The sequence below is a fragment of the Thamnophis elegans genome, chromosome 8 (genome assembly GCF_009769535.1).
Source record: "Thamnophis elegans isolate rThaEle1 chromosome 8, rThaEle1.pri, whole genome shotgun sequence".
Taxonomy (NCBI): Eukaryota; Metazoa; Chordata; class Lepidosauria; order Squamata; family Colubridae; genus Thamnophis; species Thamnophis elegans.
Window position 1 is genome coordinate 80,600,191 of NC_045548.1, and position 20,913 is coordinate 80,621,103.

General features: G+C 52.0%; 1 protein-coding gene across 1 annotated transcript in view; it reads left to right on the top strand.

Moving 5' to 3' along the window:
- Window positions 1-4,544: 4,544 nt before the first annotated feature.
- The window catches only part of EPPK1 (epiplakin 1), a 42,144-nt gene continuing 25,775 nt past the window's right edge, over window positions 4,545-20,913 (top strand). The window contains 36 exon segments of the mRNA XM_032222365.1: window positions 4,545-4,598; window positions 6,093-6,314; window positions 14,914-15,408; window positions 15,410-15,718; window positions 15,720-15,905; window positions 15,908-16,121; window positions 16,124-16,218; window positions 16,220-16,268; window positions 16,271-16,623; window positions 16,625-16,702; window positions 16,704-16,758; window positions 16,761-16,888; window positions 16,890-17,000; window positions 17,002-17,061; window positions 17,063-17,093; window positions 17,096-17,134; window positions 17,137-17,216; window positions 17,219-17,288; window positions 17,291-17,314; window positions 17,317-17,574; window positions 17,577-17,623; window positions 17,625-17,694; window positions 17,697-17,720; window positions 17,723-17,760; window positions 17,762-18,013; window positions 18,015-18,156; window positions 18,159-18,200; window positions 18,203-18,561; window positions 18,564-18,758; window positions 18,760-18,809; window positions 18,811-18,980; window positions 18,983-19,059; window positions 19,061-19,167; window positions 19,169-19,458; window positions 19,461-20,627; window positions 20,630-20,911. Coding sequence (XP_032078256.1) covers window positions 4,545-4,598; window positions 6,093-6,314; window positions 14,914-15,408; window positions 15,410-15,718; window positions 15,720-15,905; window positions 15,908-16,121; window positions 16,124-16,218; window positions 16,220-16,268; window positions 16,271-16,623; window positions 16,625-16,702; window positions 16,704-16,758; window positions 16,761-16,888; window positions 16,890-17,000; window positions 17,002-17,061; window positions 17,063-17,093; window positions 17,096-17,134; window positions 17,137-17,216; window positions 17,219-17,288; window positions 17,291-17,314; window positions 17,317-17,574; window positions 17,577-17,623; window positions 17,625-17,694; window positions 17,697-17,720; window positions 17,723-17,760; window positions 17,762-18,013; window positions 18,015-18,156; window positions 18,159-18,200; window positions 18,203-18,561; window positions 18,564-18,758; window positions 18,760-18,809; window positions 18,811-18,980; window positions 18,983-19,059; window positions 19,061-19,167; window positions 19,169-19,458; window positions 19,461-20,627; window positions 20,630-20,911 — 6,223 coding nt within the window.

The following is a 20,913-nucleotide window of genomic DNA, read 5'->3' on the forward strand; positions in this document are numbered from 1 at the left end:
TGGCAAGGTTTCCCCCACAAATTCAACAGGGGGGCCGGTTGCTGCCCCTGGCCCAGCGCAGCCTCACCAGAGGTGGACTACGCTGTCCAAGGGGCGCCAGCTGCAGGATTGAGGGGGACGGCTGGCACCCTAGAGGGAACAGCGACTTGGGAAGCCCAGCCTGCAGGGGTCTCCTCTGGCCCTATTCCTATTCCTCAGCTCCTCTGCACCCCCAGCCCCCTTCCAGGCCGCCCTCCTGGGCTTCCCACAAGGGCCAACCGAGCCCACCTCTCCATGGCTGCTGGAAAGGCCCACCAAAGGATGGAGCCCACAGGAGCAGCAGGCAGCCAAGGCATTTGCTGACTTCCCCGCTTGCAGGCAGCAGGTCTGTGGTCCGGGCCTCATTCCCTCGGGCTGGCGGGTCTCGGGAGAGCTGTCTCTGGGCTGGCTGGTTGCCAGCTGTCCGGTGGTGGCCCAGAGCTTTCCTTGCCAGACCCGAGGGGGTGATGGGGCTGAACCGCAAGGGCCACCTTCAGCCGGGTCTGCCAAGGTTGCAAGCAACAGCCGGTGTGGGATCAAAACTCCCAAGTCCAGAGGCTTCCTCAAAGTATAGATTTATTAGGCATGTCATATTGGCACAGCTGGTGAAAACCCAACTCTGAAGTTCCCCGGGTTTTCCCCACCCAGTTCAAAATCCAAAGTTCTCTCCCCCCCCCCCACCCATTCCATGCCCCAATCAAGTCTCTTCCCATCCCGGATGCCTCCCGTCCACGCCCCTGCAGGTGCTGGCGAGAGCGCCTCAGGTTCCCAGAAGAAAGGATGTTATTCTGGCTACATGTTCCCCCAGCTATCTCTCCTCCCCCTCCCTCCCTCCCCACAGCTCCATCCAGCCTCCCTGCGACAACTGTGAAGACGCTCAAATACAGGATCTCACGGTCTCAGCCTGACCTTGGAGCCAAGGAGGGGCCCTGAGATCAAAGCCTCCCCCGGGGCCAAAGGCTGCAGTGGGGTTGTCTGGAAGGAGGGGGGTGCCTGCAGCAGGTGGAGGGCAGTGCGAGGGCAGGTGGGGCCTCTGCCCGCTGCTGCAAGCTGAGTTCTGAAGGAGGAAAGGAGAAATGGGCTTTGGGGCCTGCGGAGAGAGTGGCCCTGATTCCCAAGCGGTCCCTGCATGGCCTCATGTGCTCCACAGAGCCCCCCCCCCCCCCCGAAAGCCTCACTCCTCAGCCTGGAGACCTGGCCGGAAGTGCGCACACGCACACACTCGTGCACGGTCTCCTGTGCCAGGAATGGGAGCAGCCTTTGGCCAGGGCAGTTAGCCGGGAGCCTTCCTCCACAGCCTCCCTGGCCCCTTTCGGCACCCTCCCCCTGCTCCCCTCTTCAGCCAGTTCTGCCCCTGATTCTGCCATTGCAGCAGAAGTGGGCAAGGAGGGGGGGAGTACGTCTTGGGTAAAATCTTGACCTGCAGCCTATGGCCCAAAGTTGGAGTGCAGAAGATCTCGGCACTCCAGCAGAGCCCTTGGCCCTTGTCCTGCCTGGACAGCCCGGGAATTAGAAAAGGGGAGAGTTTCAAAAGACTTCGGAGGTCATCTAGCCCAACCCATGCCCAGTTTAGGAGTCCACTGCTACTGCCTCTCCAGCAGAAGACCCTCCTCTCTTGAAGCAAACTCCTTCGGATGGAAGCATTCTTGGGACGGACAATTGGAATCTCCTTGCTCTCTCTTTAGGCTTCTTGTCTCCTGGGACAACCCCCCCCCCATCCTCCCTGCAGCTCTGGAGGGCCCAAGAGACCCTAACCCTCAGGTCCCCCTGCCTGCCTGCGGTCTCCTCTTCTTCAACCCATCATCCCCAGCCGTTCCTTAAAGAGCCAAGGTGGCGCAGTGGTTAGTACTGCAGGCCACTTCAGCTGACTGTTATCTGCAGTTCAGCTGTTCAAATCCCACTAGGCTCAGGGTTGACTCAGCCTTCCATCCTTCCGAGGTGGGTGAAATGAGGACCCAGACTGTGGGGGCGATATGCTGACTCTGTAAACCGCTTAGAGAGCGGCTGAAAGCCCTATGAAGCGGTATATAAGTCTAACTGCTATTGTTATTCCTCTCAGTCTTTATGGGGGGGGGGGTTGTAAGCTCTTCAGTTGTGCTGCCCAGAGATAGGTTCAGACTCAGGACGATGGAGAGCTATGATGCCGCCCGGGATGCCCCTTGGGCAGCCGGCTGGAGACCAAGGTAGCCCGTTTTTATCGTTATTTCTGTCCTTTGCTTTGCTTTACAAGTTCTGCCCTTCGGTGTAGAAGTCCTCATTTCCTGACTGCCTCATTTAGGGATACTTTGGAGCCTTGCTTGCCAACCCGTTACGGAGGAGTTGGAAGGAAGGACAACAGTGACTCTCTTGGGGGTCAAATGGGAAGAGACCTTGTAAGCCTGTCAGGTGATTTTCTGCCCAGGGACCACAGCAGTTGCCCAGGCAGTTGGTGGTCCAGGTTTTGGTTGCCGAGCAAGTTACCTGGAAATGTTTCCACTTTGTAACGGGGCCTCTGAGTTTCCTGCCCAAAAGAGAACTTGCGTTTCTTTAGAGGATCCATAGGGCATCATTTCTGACTGGCTGGAGACCTTAGGAAAAAGGGGCCCCTCCCCAAACTCCAGCGGATCGCCACCAGTACAAGTAAGCCAAGGGGGGCCGCGTGGCCCTTCTCCCAGCTCAAACGGTCCCAGGGTCTGCGCTGCCCTGCTTCGTGCCGCCCGCCTGCGCCTTCTCTCTCGGCCTCCTCTGAGCGGTTCCTCGTGGCTGAACAGCACCGAGCCTGGAGGCAGCCCAGGGAAATACCCCGCTTCTTCCCCCAGCTGGATCCCGACCGTGCAGAGACGCCCCATGCCACGCGTCGGGTTGCTGGGCGGCGGCTGCCGGCTTCCCCCTCTGCTCCCTGGGAGGGCGCTCTGGGGCAGAGGAGAGAACGCTGTAGGGGGAGCCGCCGCCGCCGCCGCCGCCGCCGCCTTCGGAGCGATTCCCAGGGAGCCGATGAAGCGAGGGAGCCTGTCGAACCAGCCAGGCCTCTGCGCCCGGGGCGCGCCCTCGCCTGGAGCACCGGCTGCGCTTCCCCTGTTCTCACGACCAAGTGTGAGTCTGCGGTGCTGAGCCGGCTCCCTGCAGGCTTCCGGGGGCCTGGAGGGAAGCGGCACTTGGCTGCCAAAGCCGGATGCGGCGCTGGGGGTGGGGGGGGGAGCAACAGGGCTAGGCTGGCCCAGAGATTTCCGAGGAAGTCGGGCGGGCGGCGGGGAGACGCACGCAAGTCGCTCGCCCACCGCAGCTCAGACATGCCTGCTGCCACATTCCTTCCCGCAACCACTCCTCATTCCTTCGTCGGCGGGTGGCGGCTCTGGAGAGGCTGCTCGGAGTCAGGAGCACAGCCGGTTTGGCTGGCACGCAAGGACTGGGGGGAGGGAAAGCCACCCCCACCCCCACCCCCGCTGTCCCGGCAGCCAAGTCCTGTCTGGGATGGGAGCCGGGCAGCAGCGGGCCAGGAGGATCCTTTCTGCCCTGCCCAAATACCTTTGCGGAAGGGCTGGTTGGCTTGGGTCCAGGGAGGGGGAGGGGGCTCTATGGTGGAGGGGGCTGGTGGACTTTGAGGGAAGATGCCACCCCATGCCAATCTTGTCTTTCATTCCTTATCTTTGTACCCAATGTTTCAATATTCATGTTTTTAATTGCAGGCCACCCAGAATTGCATTGCAGACTAAGATGGGTGGCAATATATGCATTTAAGGACGGAACAGCTGCAGTTGCACACATGGACTGACCCTTCACATGGTCACTCAAACAGAGGCGACCCTCTAGTGAGGTCGGACTCTCCTTCTCAAGGGTGCAGACCTGCTGCAAGTCTCCTGTCCGGAAGGGCAAAGCGCCAGGGAAGGAGGACGTGGCTGAGACGTCCACTAGCTCTGCCACGCCAGGCCATGGGGCGATGGGGCACCCCTCTCTTGTTGATTGCAGAGAGGGCTCCTGGGCTTCCCGCTGGGGCCCCTGCGTGGCCCTGAGACCATCCAGGCACAACCACCAAGATCTCCTGGGCCGCCTGGATCACGGCTCTTCCCCCCTGCCCTCCCCCGCCCAGCCACCCTTTTCAGCATTCCTTCTTTTCCACCCTCTCCTTATTCAGGGGGCTCTTCCCCAAACTGCTCCGTGTTCCCTTGAACGTGTGGGCCTTCGTGCCGGAGGTGGGTCCAGCCAAAGCCGAGCAGAAGGAACTGGCCTCCTCTCGAGAGCTGCATTTTCCTGAAGCAGACCCTTCTGCACCCCAGGGCTCCCTGGACAATCCTTTGTGCTTGGTTCTTCCTCCCTGGATGCAGGATCTTAGGCATCCGCTGGATTTGTTCCAACATTTAACTCAGAAAAAATCGTTTTGACACGAGATTTTGGTCCATTAAGGACTCAGCCAACCTTCTGTCTTGGCCACTTGGCCAATTTGAAGAGCGTCCCTTTTCTCCCGCTGACTGGGCTGTTTATAAAGATGTGTAACATGTCGGTTCCTGGGACCCCATTCTCAATATTTTCCTCCAAATGCACTGCAAATGATGAATAAGCTTTTCGTGCAAACGTTTAACCACTTCCAGATGCTGCAGACCAGGGTACCACCAATGTGTCCGTCTCATCCAGCAGGGCAGTGCAAAAACTGGCCAACTCAGCTCAAGGTCCATCCACTCCCAGCATCCTAGGCCTGTTCACCCCCAGAGGCAAGAAGGATAACCTGGTTAAGTGCCCTGGCCCTTGACAGACCCACATTGGCTCCTAGTGATGGCCTCAGCCTTTCCCAAAGGCTCTCTGCTGCGGGACCCCCCCCCCCGCCCTGTGTGCCCTCCCAGGACAGAAAGGGAGTCCTTGGCCCGCTTGGGTCCTGGGCTGCCTCTTCCCCTTTGGACCATTTGCTCCAGCGCAGCCTCCCCCACCTGGCCAGAGGCCCAGTTGAGGTCACCTCTGCCATTTTACTGTCCTGACTTAAAGCTTCCTTGTGGCCCTCTGAATGCCCTGCGGCCCCACGTTCTTCGCACCTTTCATAGTTCGAGATACCTGTAGCTTCCCCCTTGCCCGAATGCTTTTCTGAATGTAATAACTCCGCCTGATAAATGCCCCAAGAATTACACCAGCTGGCCTGGCCTTTCCATTAGCAGCTTCTTGCCATTTTTATAGAGGCTTAGTCAGCTGGGGCTCCCACCCAGCAACCCCTCCCGAGTCACCCCCAACAGCTAAGCCCCCTGAGGAGGATTTCTGGCCCAACCATTCACAGATGCACTGAAGCGGCTTTGAAGTTCGGAGTCAGAAGAATAAACCTGCAATTTCTAGTTGCAGGTGAAACTGTGAGCAACAGCTGGTCCACTGCTCCAGCCAGAGTCCCCTCCCTCCTCCAGGTCTCCCTCCTACACCCATCCATCTGCAAGGTGAGCTGAGCCAGCAGTTCTGGGAACACCAAAGCGCTCCCCGACCAGGCAATGCAAACGTCTCCGCTAGGACCCTCCGTGGCTCTGGGTCTCCTATGGGTGGGAAGGAGGGGTTGGTTCTCCAAACCAGGTTCCTGCTGCTTTCTTGGGTGGGTGGGTGGGCAGGCATCCCACCTTGCCTTCAGTGGCCGCAATCCCTATGAACCTCCCTCCCAGTGGCAGAAAGTGGGCATGCTGGCAAGAGGGTGCCGGTGGATACCTCTGTAGGGCTCCCTGGGGAGTTGGCCAGCTAGTGCAGGTGGAACGGGGTGGGGTGGGCAACCAGAAAGGCGCTGAAGCCCCCAAAGTAGGGGCAACAGAGCAGCTGGCAAAGAGGAAGATTTGGTTTCCATAGGGAGGGAAGGCCCACAGGTTCCTCCAAGCCGCACTCCAACCCGCTTTGCCCACCAGCAGTTGCCACAACCCCTGTGGGCCAAGGACGGGCAGGTGGGAGGCAGGACCCCTCCAGAGGCAAGGGGGGGAGATCAGCCTGCTGCTGGGCGCCAGGCGGGGAGTTCTCTGGCCTCTGCTCCAGAGGAAGGCATCGATGGGCCTCTGGGACTGCAGAACAGTCTCCTGGAAGTCGGTGGACTTTCCTCCCCCCCCCCTCCCCACACCCCCCCCCCCCGCAGCTCACGCTGCTGCCAGGCAGAGGAAGATACCAAAGTCCTGCGTAGGAGGGTTTGCACACCCTGGGCAGGTACCTGCCAGAGCCGCGGAGGCCTGTTGGCCCCGCGCAGCCTGGGATGGGCCGGTGTGTCATCCAGGCGGAGGTGGGGGGAAGAAGTGAGGGGGCGGGGACAGGAGAGGGAGAGGCTCAGCTTCTCTCGGGACACTTTACTGGACCGGCGGCGCGGCGAAGGTCTTCAGGTAAGCCGGGCGCAGAGGGGAGGGAGAGGGGAGTGGTGGGCTTTGGCTCGTGCCGGGGGCAGGCAAACCCACCTGGCTAGGAGCTTCTCCGGGGGGGCCTTCGGAGCAGCCGCTCGGAGCGCTGGCAGTGCGGTGCCCGGGATCCAAGCAGCCCCAAAAGCCGGTCCGCTGCGCCGGTCCCTTCCCTCCCATCTGACATGCTTTCTTCCCACCCGGTGCACGCTGAATCCAGGCTTTCGGTCTACCCGCTTCCAACTCTGCGCCCGGACCCCGCCACCATCCACCCCCGTCGCCGGGAAAGCTTCCCGGGTGCACCGCTCCCCCGGAGCCTCGCCTCTTTGGGAAGGATTCGGAAGGGATCGCTTTCTTGGCAGGCGGGATGGGACCCCTGGCGGAAAGGGCGGCTGATTTGGTGCAGTTGGCCATGCAGCGGGCAAAAAGGCGCTTGGCGAGCGGCACCCCCCAGCGGCAGAGGGAACCCAAGCCCTGGAGCTGGTGCCAGCTGATAAGAGAGGATGCCGTTGGAAGGGCATTGAAGCCAGCAGCCCAGGGCAGGAGTCCACAGAAACACGGTGGGGGTGGGGTGGGGAGGCTCTAGGGAGCGTTGGTGGATTGGGCCTCCAGCCAAAGCTCCAAGGCCTGCATCTCATTATTCCAGGCACCCCTTTGGAGCAACAGGGCGGATCCTGTGGCCTTTCCATGTGACACACTTTCAGGTAGTTGATGTCTCTATTCAAAGTCAGACCAGCTCAGTTCCTTTCCTCCTCCTCCTCCTCCCTTCTTCCTCCTGGGGCCCAGCATCTTCTTCAGGACCACCAGTGTTGCCTTCCTGGGACTTTTCCCAGTTTCCCTTTCTTAAGGACGGTGCCTGGGATTGGACACAGCACCCCGAGCTGTGGATTCGGTCTAACAAAGCACATCGGTGGGACCGGGACTTCTTGTCAATGCTCCTTCTGGAGTCTAAAATTGTTTGCAGCCACAGGAGGCTCCTGCCTTGCCTTCCATTTGCTTTTAACTTCCCCTCCGGGGGTTGTTTTCTTCTTCATCAAAACAGGTATATTACACACACACACACACACACACACACACACACACACGTGTGGGTGTTCCTCTGAGTTTTGTCCCCTAGAGTGGAAAATGCACTTAACGTCCAGTGCAGCATCCCCGTGGTCAGCTGATCAACATTTAGACACTTGGCAACAGATTCATATTTATGATGGTTGCCATGTCCCGGGGTCATGCGATCACATTTGGCAATTTCCTTTGGAGCAAAGTCAATGAGAAAGACGGGTTCACTTAATGACTATCATTAACACAGTTAAGATTCGCTTAACTGTGGCAAGAAAGGTTGCAGAAAGGGCCAAAATTCACCCAACCACCGTCTCGCTGAGCAACAGAAATTTTGGGCTCAATTGTGGTGGAAGGTTGAGAACTTACCTGTATGTCCTGCCTTGCTTTCGAGATGCTGCTGGATCCACCTCTTTATGACCCCTGCCAGAATCTTCCAGGCCCCCTGGGGGGTGGGCTTTCCTTTCCTCTGGACATCTGCCCCCCCTTCTTCCCCCCCCCCCCCCCGGCAGCGGCCACACCTTGATCTGTCTTGTTGGACAGAGCCACAAGAGGCCTGGTGGATTCACACATCTTGTTCAGAGAGCCTCCACCTTGTGTGCTCGCGATGGTGGGGCGCAACTCCTCGCATGAGGAGCCTGGGAACCCAGCCTGGTCCTCAAGAGCCCTTTGCGGCTCTCCCTCGGATGCGCCGAGCAAGGGCGGGAGGGGAGCCAGTGCATCTGCCACCTTCGTGGCGGGGAGGGGCAACCAAGCAGACCCGCCCTCACGCTTCCCAGAGCTGGTGCTTCTCCCAACAGGTCATGCCACTTTGGGTGGTGGGAGGAGCGGCCCAGGCTGCCTTGCTGGGGGGGGGGGGCATGGCACGTCCAGGCTTAGACCTCAGTGGGCTGGCTGAGATTGCAGTTCAGACGGGCTGCTACGGCACCACCACATACTTAACCAGGCTGGCCAGCTCAGGCCTTTGGACTCCCTTGGGACACTCAGCTGACATTCAACCTGGCTGAGTTTCCTGGGGTTGCCAGAGAGCTCTGCCGGTTTGCTTGGGGAGGCCGCAAAAGTTGTCTGCCCGCCTTTCTTTCCAGAAGGACCAGACCCCCCCCCCGGGGGGGGCATTTGGGGAGAGACAGGAAGAGGGTGGGGGCAACTGGCCTTCAGCCCCAACCTGGCTGGGAAACTCTGGATGCAGCCACCACCGTCTTCCCCCCTTTTCTTTAAATACAAATTTTTATTTTTATTAAACAAACACCACACACACACACACACCCCAAAAGAAAAACGGGGGAAAAGCATCATCCCATACAGCATGTCGTTTGGTTACAAGTGTTTTTACATCCATATTCTCTCTTTTTTTCATTCTTGCCTTCAAAAGTTTTATTTCTTTTAAAACACAAATATTTTTTAGAGTTTTTAGAGTTTTATTTGGCATTTATAGGCCGCCCTTTTCCCTGAGGGGACTCAGGGCGGCTTACAACTCGTGGGAGGGAGTGCAAGACAAAACATAAAATTTGTGAATAAAATAAAATAAAACAGTGAAACACAACATTCATTCAGCATTCGGGCGGGGCGGATTGGGACCTTATCCCCAGGCCTGACGGGATAGCCAGATCTTAAGGGCTGTGCGGAAGGTCTGGACGGTGGTCAATATTCAACATTCCTCAATCAATAAAACATCGAAGTACAATTTTTTTGTATGCCCCTCCCTGCCCCCCAACCCCCCTCCTCCCCCCCCCGACTTCCCAGAACCCGTACACGGTATGGATTTTTAACAAACACAGTCTAAAATCTATTGAGAAAAAAAAGGAAACAAAGAAATTAATAACATTCTACATTGACCTTAGTTTCTTCTTGCTGAACTAACTTTAAGCAATTTAAATCATTTCTGATCTTAACATTAAATTTATGTTCCAGCAATTAATAAAACTCTGCTGTCTGACTATGCAGCTATAAGTAAAGACGCTGAATTTCTCCCTTTACTTTGAAATTTGAGGCTTGGCAAAACTTTCAGAAAATAAGCATTGTAACAAGACAGTTCAGCAAATTCATCACCATTTAAATTCCAGATAAGCAAGATTAATGAGAGAATGAAAGTCTTGTAAAAGTGAAACTAATTAAAAAGCCTCTGCTGGCCGATTGTAAAACAAGTGATAAGGATACTCCTTTGAAATTTTAGATTACCGGAGAGTCCAGCCTGCTCGGCGCCATTTTAAAAGCCTCTAAGTAAGTAGTTTTCAGAGAAAGCTCTTGTAAAATAAGAAGCTAAAATCTTGGTAAACATTTAATTTCCACGTGGACGGATTCAGCTCGTGATAAAATCAAATAAATCAAACTTTGAACTGAGTGGGGGAGACCTACTTGAAGTTCCCAGCACGGACACTGTTCTGCTTTGGGCTGGCCCCCCTCTCTCTACAGTCACAAAAGCTGCAAAAATCGAAGGGCATTTGCCAGCAAAACAATTCTTCTTCCCTTCTTGCCTGAAGGATAGAAAACCTGTTAAGGACGTCAGATGGATGATCATCTAAACAGGTACATAACCAGGAATTCGGGGACAGCTAATTTTAAGCTGCCACCATCAGCAGGCTCCTGCCAGGAAGTCCATACTCTCGAATAACATTTACCATCTCAGATTTTTCATCTAGTATAACTAAATACCTCACTTTCATTTTACAGTATATGTTCAATACAATTAGTATTATTATTTTCCCATAAATCATATTCCCTTACATTCTTCATTGTCTATTTGATAACAGTATACCTTTATATAATCACAAATCCCAATATGAATTTTTTTTTTTTACCAACCATTTATATTTGTATGTCACTATTTCAATCATGCATAATTCCACCAATCAACTATTGGGTATGCTTATGTTCATTATTGTCCTTGTACATCACACATTCAATTAGAAATATTATTCCTTCATCTTTCAACAAAATATTCTAAATAGTCACTACATATATATACCAACCCTAACCCTAACCCCTTCCCCCTTGTAGCTTCTGTTGCCTTAAGAAAGTTCAAAACATCCTTAAAGATCCATCTCATCCTGGCCTTCTTTTTTTGAACTATTGCCATCTGGCAGACGGTACAGGACAATAAAAACAAAGACAAATAGGCTGGAAAACAGCTTCTATCCCAGAGCAGTAACTATACTGAATTCTACGGTATAGTGTAATACAGTGGTGGGATTCAACTTTTTTTAGTACTGGTTCTGTGGGCGTGGCTTGGTGGTCATGACATGACTTGGTGGGCATAGCTTGGTGGGTGTGGCGGGAGAAGGATACTGAAAAATCCCCATTCCCTCCTGATCACCTGGGACTCCGGAGGCAGAGAATAGATGGGGGCGGGGCCAGCCAGAGGTGGTATTTGCCGGTTCTCCGAACTACTTAAAATTTCTGCTACCGGCTCTCCAGAATTGATCAGAACCCGCTGAATCCCACCTCTGGTGTAATATTGATGCAGTATCAGGGGTTTTCTTTTCTTTTTTTAATATAAATTTGTATTTTTATTAAACAAACAACATACACACACACAACAAAAGAAAAACAAAAAAACATAAAAAAGCATCATCACATACAGCATGTCGTTTGGTTACAAGTATTTTTACAATCCCTATTCTCGAATAACATTTACCATCACAGATTTTTCATCTAGTATAACTAAATACCTCACTTTCATTGTACAGTATATGTTCAATTACAATTAGTATTATTGTTTTCCCCCCAATAAATCTAATTCCCTTACATTCTTGATTGTCACTACATATAGTCCTACATATAGTCACATATAGTCACATCATACATTCAATTAGAAATCTTATTCCTTCATTTTTCAACAAAATATTCTAAATAGTCACTACACATATATACCAATTTTTAATTATTCCCTTATTAAAATTATTTATCAACAACAGGATATCGTTGTAATATATTCTTAGGGTTATACATTATATCACCAATCCTCTATCAAGTATACATAAAATCATTGTTATCCTTATCCTTTAAAAAAAAGATCTAAAGTATTCAATTCATAGATGTATCAGTTTTCATTATATCGTTGTTAGTCTATTTCACAGCATAATTGTGTTATCATTTAACTCCTTCAGTTTAAAACATGAGTAAAACATTTTTCATTTCCAAGTTTTTTTCCCCCAGCCACTGATAAAACAAGTCCCATATCTTATAAAATTGCTTGTCTTCTTGTTCCCTAATTTCAAATGTCAATTTACTCATTTCAGCACAAAAAGACCTCTGGTTTAAAGTCTATGTGTTTGTGTATCATTTTCTCCAACCACATGTGGATTTTAGTCCAGTATCTTTTAGCTTCAATGCAAGTCCACCACATGTGGTAATATAGTATCAGGGGTTTTCAATTCAATTGTGTAGAATGTGAAGGATATGTGTTTGTGTTTTATTTTTATAGTTTCCTTAGGTATGATGTACACTGAAATGGCATTTAATTTCGCTGCACCAGGTGGAATAACAATTAAGCAGAGGTGGGCTGTACAACCGGTTTGCTGGTTGTGAGGGCGCACGTCCACCAATCAGAGTCTGCCTGAGCATCGTTACCCTCTTCCCTTCCTGCCCAGGGTCAGTTTAGGCAACTTCATGGAGACAAAAGGAAAAAGGAAGTGTCAACAGGGCCTCCGTTCTTCAGCACAGAAAGCTCCAACTGCCCACCCCACCGAGCCAAGTTGTCCCTTGCTTTCTGGACCCCTCATTGCTCAGTTGAGCGTGCAGCAGGGAAGCTGAGAATCAGCCTGGAAAGGGACCCCTTGCATTCAGCGAGCCCCCCCCCCCCCTCCATCCAAAACAGGCTGTGGCCTTCCACACACTCCTAAGCGGTGCCCTTCTGTGGCAGTGGGCAGGGACATGGGATCAATCTCTCCACGCCCTGCGAGGCGCCCCAGCTGTTGTCCCTGGTCACAGCTCAAAGACTGTGAGTCCCACCTCTGAAAGCAGTTTCTGTGGAATCAAAAAGTTATGACAAAATTACTGAATTAGACAAAATTTTGACAGGTACTGATGATAAAGTAATTAAAAAATTACATGGACACTTACTAGAGGTTAAGTTGAAGGAAGAACAAGTTAAAGAAACTATGATAGCTTGGGGAAAAACTTTTGGGCATGGGATTGATTTAGAGAAAGGGCAGAAAGTGTGGTCTCAACATTATAAATGACAATGTCTACTGCATATAGAGAAAATTTGTATAAGATGTTTACAGGTGGCATCTACCCCCCAACGAGAATCGCAAGAATGTCCAAGAATAAATCAGAAAAGTGTTGGAAATGTCAACAGACACCGGGCTCATACTACCACATGTGGTAGACTTGCACTGAAGCTAAAAGATACTGGACTAAAATCCATATGTGGTTGGAGAAAATGACACACAAACACATAGACTTTAAACCAGAGGTTCTTTTTATTGGGGATCATACCAGAAATTACAATAAAGACTTGAAATATTTGATTGTAAACGTTTTAACAGCAGCTAGAATCGTATTGCAAAAAATTGGAAAAATGAAACAATACCAAAACAGGAGGATGTTATCCAAAAGATAATGGAGTGTGCTGAAATGAGTAAATTGACAATTAGAGAACAAGAAGGCGAGCAATTTTATAAGATATAGGATTTGTTTTATTAGTGGCTGGAAAAACAACAACCTGGAAATGAAAAATGTTTTACTTATGTTTTAATTGAAGGAGATAATACAATTATGTTGATACAATGAAAGACTGACATATATATGAATTGAATAATTTAGAATATTTTGTTTTAAAATAAAGGATAAGGATAATAATGAATCTATGTACATTTGATAGAGGATCGGCGATATTATGCATAGAGTTAGAGTAGCGATGTATATTATAAGATATTTTGTTGTTGATAAATAATTTAATAAGGAAGTAATGAAGTGAGTATTTAGAATACTTTGTTTAAAATGAAGGAATAACATTTTTCTTTGAATGTATGATGTACAAGGACAACAATCAACATAAGCATACTTGAGGGATAATTGGTGGGATTAGGCATAATTGAAAGTAGTGATTTATAAACATAAACAGTTGGTAATTCTTTTACATTGTAAAAATATTCAGAATGAGATAAGTGATTACATAAAGGTTTATTGTTATTAAATAGACAATCAAGAATGCAAGGGAATTAGGTTCATTGAAAAGAAAGAAATATTAATCGTAATTGAATCTATGTTGTACAATGAAAGTGAGTTATCTAGTTATATTAGACGGAAAAATCTGTGATTGTATGTGTAATTGAAAATATGGATGCACAAAAGCTTGCAACCAAACGACATGTGGTATGTAATGGATGAGAATTTTTTAAAGTTGTCTTTTATGTTTCAAAATAATTTTTAAAAAATGGAACTAAAAAGCTAATGGTTTGGTTATTAGATTTATATGCCGCCCTTCTCCAAGGACTCAGGGCGGCATACAACATTAAAAAAAAAAAAATATTACAAAAGTTAAAAAGAATTAAATAGAATATCCCAAACAAGCCCAATTAAATTGACAATGACATTTTTTTAAAAAAATTCGAATTAAAATTAACAACGATCAATAATTTATTTTGTTTTGGTTCAGGCCAGGCCGGCTTGCTGGAAAAGCCAACTTTTTAGGGCGCGTCGGAAGGACCGGAGTACCGGGGATTATACGAAGCTCCAGGGGCAGATCATTCCAGAGGGAAGGCGCTCCCACAGAGAAGGCTCTCCCCCTGGGGGTCGCTAGCCGACACTGTCTGGCCGAGGGCACCCTGAAGAGGCCAACCCTGTGGGACGCACTGGACGGTGGGAGGCTACCGGTGGCAGTAGGTGGTCTCGCAGGTATCCTGGGCCTAAGCCATGGAGCACTTTAAAGGTCATAATTAGTACCTTGAATTGCACCCGGAAGACAACCGGCAACCAGTGTAGGCCGCCTAAAAGGGGTGTAACATGGGAGCACCTAGGTGCCCCCATGATTAACCCGCGCAGCCGCATTCTGGACCAGTTGAAGCCTCCGGGTGCCTTCAGGGCAGCCCCATGTAGAGACCGTTACAGTATCCAGGCGAGAAAGGCGAGGGCATGAGTGACTGTGCACAGAGCTCCCGATCCAGGAAGGGGCGAACTGACATACCAGGAGAATAATCCAGGCTCCACCCCCCAGTGTTAAATTTATTAACCGCGGGACCTGGAAGGAATTCCCTCCCGAAAAGTAATGAGAGAGGCTCCCTGCCAAGCTGAAGGATGTCCCCTCACATTTCATACCGGAAAGAGGAAGCGAGAAAATCCGCAGGTCCATACATCTGCATAGCTAATAGGATAGTGAAGCATGAATATTCATAAATCAGCAAACTCAATGTTACTTTCCCTGCTTTCTACTACTGTTAATATTCTTAATGTCTAAGAAGAAAGGAAAATGCATCAGTTTAGATAAAGCACCATGAAAACCAAGACTGTCCCAATCAGCTTCCGTTCCCTTCTTTGTTTCCACCTGCTCCCACCGCTCTAAAACCTTGTTTTCCTTTTCTCTCTGCAGGACCTCCCTGACCATCATAGCAGGCGCAGCAGCAGCAGCAGCAATAATGGAAGCCCCACAGCCAACGGGTTCAAAGACCACAACATCAGAAGCATCTCAGGAGTCTTTGTGGAAGCTTCTGGCAAGACCATGAGCCTGGCACAAGCTCTCCAGGACCACCTGATCCAACCGGATGTTGCCCTGGCCCTCCTGGAAGCCCAGGCAGCCACAGGTGGCATCGTTGACCTGGAGGGCGAGCGCCTCCTCCCTGTGGCGGAGGCCCTGGCGGTGGGATTGGCGGGGCTGGAAATGAAGGAGAAGTTGCTGTGCGCAGAGCGGGCAGTGATGGGTTTCCCTGACCCCTACACAGAGGAGAAGATCTCCCTCTACCAAGCCATCCAGAAAGAGCTGATTGGAAGAAAGCTGGGCCTGCATCTCCTGGAAGCCCAGATAGCCACCGGAGGGGTCCTTGAGCCTGTCTCTGGCCATCGCATCTCTCTGCAAGAGGCCTATGCACCGGGGCTACTTGGACGAGGCCTTGGGTGGCTCCCTCTCTGACCCAGGCAACAAGGAGGCCCAGGGCTTCAGGGACCCTAATACTGACCAGAGGGTCCCCTACGGAGAACTGATGAGGAGGTGTGTTGCAGACCCAGCCAAAGGCCTGCTCTTGCTGCCTCTCAAGATCTCTTTCCCTGGACTGAGAGGGGCCGTGACTAGCCGGGAGCTGCTGGATTCTGGAGTCATGGACTCTGCCACCTTTGAAGCCCTCCAGAAGGGGTAGGTGACTGTGCAGGAAGTGGCAGAGATGGACGTGGTGCAGCAGTCCCACGTCGGAGATTGCCAGCATCGCTGGAGTAGCCGTCCTTCCAACGAATGAACGCAAGAGTCTTTACCAGGCCTTAGTGGAGCACCTCCTTCCTCCTGGCGTGGCTGAAATTCTCATGCAGGCTCAGGTGGCCTCGGGCTATTTAATTGACCCTATAAAGAATGCAAAATTAACGGTGGCCGAGGGCCGTTCCGGGCAGGAGTTGTTGGGCCAGAGCTCTTTGGGAAATTGACTGTAGCCGAGAGAGCTGTCACGGGATACAAAGATCCCTACACAGGGGAGACCATCTCTTTGTTTCAAGCCATGCAGAAACACCTGGTGCCCAGAAACCAAGGCCTTTTCCCTGCTGGATGTCCAGCTGGCCACGGAGGCATCATTGACCCACATGCCCATCACCGGCTTCCTACAAGACGGCCCTGCAGAGGGGCCATTTGGATGAAGAGACGTACAAGCTGCTGTGCAAACCTACGAACGAGGCCCGCAGATTCTTTGAGCCCAACCTCAAAGGAAAAAGTGTCCTATGGGGAACTGCTCTTGCGGGGCGTCTCTGATCGGATACCGGGCTCTGCCTCTTGCCCGTTCCTGGAGATCACAAGAGGAGTCAGACCTTCATTGACCACAATACAAGCTGGCCCTGAAAAAACACCACGGTGTCTGTGGCTTCCGGGAGGTTCAAGAGAAGGCCCGTATCCCTCTGGAAGCTCCTCTTCTCGGAATACCTGACGGGAGAGCAGAGGAGAACTCTTACACAGCGATTCTCCTCCGGGTCCCTCTCTGCTCAGCAGCTGGCTGACAAAATCCGTCTCATGGTGGAGCAAACCGTTGCCGATCCCGAGTCACCTTTGAAGGCCTGAGGAAAAGGTACTCCTGCTCAGCTCCTGAGCTCTGAAATCATCAACAGAGACTTTATTTGAGAAGTTAACGCAGGGAGAGACCCTGGTCAAGGAGGTGACTAACATGGCCACGGTGAAGAAGTACTTGGAAGGGAACTGGCAGCAGTGGTGGGTTGCTCCTGCCTGACTCCCAGAGAGACCTGAGCATCACGAAGCCAAGAGGAAGGGCTTCCTCCGCCCGGGAACGGCACGCATCCTTCTGGAGGCTCAAGCGGCCACGGGACACATCATTGACCCCGTGGCCAATCAGAGATATTCCGTGAGAGAGGCCTTGCGTGGCAAACATCATAGGTCCAGATGTGTATAGCAAGTTGCTGGGCGTCTGAGAAAGCAGTGACTGCTATAAGGATCCTTATACTGGGAAACAGATCTCCCTTTTCCAGGCAATGGAAAAAAGAGCTCATCATCACCGACATGCCATCCTCCATTCTGGAGGCCCAGATTGCCACCTGGTGGCATCATCGATCCTGTCAACAGCCACCGCCTCCTGTGGAAGTGGCTTACACACGGTGCTATTTTGAGAAGAAATGAGCCTGATCCTCTCAGATCCCAGTGATGACACCAAAGGCTTCTTTGATCCCAACACGCAGGAGAACCTAACTTTACCTGCAAGTTGAAGGAGAATTGCCTTGTGGAACCCACCACAGGCCTCTGCCTCCTGCCACTCAACAGCAGAAGCCCCAACCCCTGGATGATGCCACCAAGCAGGCTTCAGGAGCTCCTGGCTCTTTGTCAAACACGGGCGCTTCAAGGACAAAGAGCTCCTTGTGGGATCTGCGAACTCGGAGTACTTCAGTGAGGGAAAGAGAAAGGAAATCTTCAACCACTACCGCCTCCAGAAGCTCACCCTGGAGCAGATCTGCCTGACTTTGGAAGAGGAAATGAAGAAATGGCTTGCATCCGGTTCCCAGCAATCCGAGGGAAGTCGTGCTTACCACCTGCTGGAGAGAGGCATCATTGACCGGCCCTCTTGGAGCAGATCCTAGATGGAGCGGTGAGCCCAGAGGACGTGCCTGCGCCTTGATTCGGTCCGAAGGTACCTCTATGGCACGGGAAGCATAGGGGGAATTCTGCTGCAGCCTTCCATGAGAGGCTGAGCCTCTACGAAGCATGAGAAGGAACATGGTGGTGCCCGGAGTAGCCCTGCCGCTTGCTGGAGGCCCCAGCAGCCACTGGATTCCTCGTGGATCCTGTGAGCAGCCAGAAACTTGCCTGGATGATGCAGTGAAGAAAGGCCTGGTTGGCCCCTGAGCTTTATGAGGTCTTGCAACAGTCGGAAGAAGCCGTCACAGGCTACAGGGACCCCTTCACCGGCAAGGTCGTCTCCCTCTTCCAAGCAATGAAGAAAGGCCTTTTGGCAGACAGGAAAGCCAGGCAGCTGATGGATGCCCAGCTGGCTACTTGGGGGGGTCATTGATCCACACAGCGGCCACTATGTCCCCATAGAATTTGCCCAGAGAAATGGCTACCTGGATGAGGAGTTTAGGAAAACCCTTTCCAACCCGGACAGCAACTCCAAGGCTTTCAGCATGCTGGACAGGAAAAAAGGGTCAGCTACAGCCAGTTGATGGACCAGTGTCTGGAGGAGCCCATTCAGGCATTCGCCTCTTGCCTCTGGCACAAACAACGTCTGCTGGCTCCACCGAAGAGCAGACCCAGCAGCGCCTTCAGGAGACCCTCGTTGAGGACAAGGGGGTCTCTCTCTGGGACCTCCTGAGTTCCGGTTACTTCACTGAGGAGCAGAAGTCAGACTTTTTGGAGAAGTACAGCTCTGGAGCAGTTTCCCTCCGCCAGCTGGTCAGCCTGGTCCAGGAGCTTATTAATGACATAGACATGAAAGCTAAGACGCAGGTCACTTTACAAGGCCTGAGAGGAGTGGTGCCAGCCGTCTGGCTCGTAGATGCAGGCATCATTTCAGAAAAGGTGTTTGCTGAGCTGGCCCAAGGCAAGGAGATCCTCCCAGAGAAGTGTCCGAGATGGAAAGCGTCAAGTCGTACTTGCAGGGCACAGGAAGCATTGCTGGAGTTTTCCTTCAGTCCTCCAAGAAAAATGGGCATTTACCAAGCTATGCGGGGAAAGGCTTCTCCTGCCACGGATGGCGGCAACAACTGCTCAGCACCCAGGCAGCCACTGGCTCCATCGTGGACCGTGTCTAATCGGAGGTTTGCCGACGTTGAGGATGCCATCAAAAGTGCATTGTGGAGAAGAGCTGATGGAAGAGTTGCTGCAAGCCGAAGAGGGCAGTGACTGGCTTCCCTGACCCTACTCGGGGAAACCAATCTCGGTGTGCCAGGCTATTAGAAGGAGCTCCTCACCTGCCAGCGTGGGCATCCCCATGCTTCAGGCTCAGCTGGCCACCGGAGGAATCATTGACCTGTTCATTGCCACCACCTGCCACCTCCAGTGGCCTTCAAGCACGGTTTGATTGACGAAGAAATGCAGATGGCCTCTTTCTCAGGACAGCAAGGAGATCCAGGTTTTCTTTGACCCGAATACCCAGGAGAGCCTGACCTATCAGCGTCTGAAGGACAGGTGCATCCAGGATCCTGAGTCAGGCTCTGGCTTCTCCCACTGTCTGAAGAGGCAGCTTTTATGGAGACCAGCAAGCCGTGGAAGTGCTAAACTCTTTCCTTGTCTCGGTCAGCACTGGGAGGTTTAAGGGGCAAGAGTTTCTCTCTGGTTGCTTGCTTCACTCAGAGTACATCCCAGATACCAAGCGGAGGGAGCTGGTGCTGAGATACAAAGGTGCACACGAGGAGCTTCTTCAGGAAATGGCATCGTCCATCAAGAATGTCATCGAAGAGACAGAGCAACAAGGCAAGAGGTTCACCTTCAAAGGCCTAAGGAAGAGGTGTCAGCCAACGACCTCTTCCAGTCCCAGCTGATAGACATGACGACCCTGGACGAACTCAGGCAGGGGAAGACAACTGTCCAGGAAGTCAGCGAGATGGATTCCGTCAAGTGCTTCCTGGAGGGGTGCAACTTCATTGCAGGGGTCCTCATAGAACCGGATCATGAAAAAATGAGCCTCTATCAAGCCATGAGGCGAGGTCTGCTGAGACCAGGGGCAGCTCTGGTCCTACTGGAGGCCCAGGCAGCCACAGGGTACCTCATTGACCCTGTGAAAAACAAGAAGCTCTCTGTGGACGAAGCCATGACAGCAGGGCTGATTGGAAAAGAAATTCATGGGAAGCTGCTGAGTGCAGAAAAAGCCGTCACTGGATACACGGATCCTTACACCAACGGGCAGATCTCCCTCTTCGAGGCCATGAATCAGGAGCTGATTGTGAGGAGCCATGGCATCCGCCTGCTGGAGGCGCAGATTGCTACGGGGGGCATCATTGACCCCGTGCACAGCCACCGCATCCCCGTGGAGGTTGCATATAAGCGAGGCTACTTTGATGAAGACCTGAACCGCATCCTTTTGGACCCCACGGATGATACCAAAGGATTCTTTGACCCCAATACTCACGAGAACCTCACTTACCTTCAGCTTCTCGAACGCTGCATCCAAGATTCAGAAACTGGGCTGTACATGCTGCAGATTGTCAGAAGAGGGGAAGCCTACTTCTACATTGACGAAGCAACAAAAGAATTTTTGAGAATGCAGACTATGCGTGTACAGGTCGGTCGGTATAAAGGCCAAGCGGTCTCTCTGTGGAGCCTCCTCTGTTCCCCATACATCCATGAACAGAAGAGGAAAGATCTGGTCAGGCAGTACAAGGGTGAGAAGCTCAGTTTGCCGCAGCTCTGCAGAACCATTGCCGCCATCGTGGAGGAAACGGAGCGGGCAACCCAGGAGCTGAAGCTGAAGGGGCTGCGGGGGCAAGAGGTCTCTGCTGCAGAGCTCTTCAATGCAGAAATCCTTGACAAGGCGACTGTGGACCGGCTGCACCAGAAGACCCTTCCGCTGCAGCAGCTTGCCCAGAGGGACACCGTGAAGCGCTACCTGGAGGGGACAGGCTGCATTGCAGGTGTCTTGGTAGCCGGGGAGAAGCTGCTTGCCTATGAGGCCATGAAAGAGGCTTTCTCTCCCCAGAACACGCTCTGCCGTTACTAGAAGTGCAAGCTGCCACAGGGCTCCTGACTGACCTGCTGGGGAAGAAGTCCCTCTCAGTTGACCAGGCCGTCTCTCTTGGGCTGGTTGGGGAAGAGTTCCACAAGGCGCTCCTCCTTGCTGAGAAAGCCGTTACTGGACACACCGACCCCTCCACAGGAGACAAGGTCTCCCTTTTCCAAGCCATGCAAAGTAAACTGGTAGAGAAAGCCTATGCCCTCCGGCTGCTGGAGGCGCAGATGGCC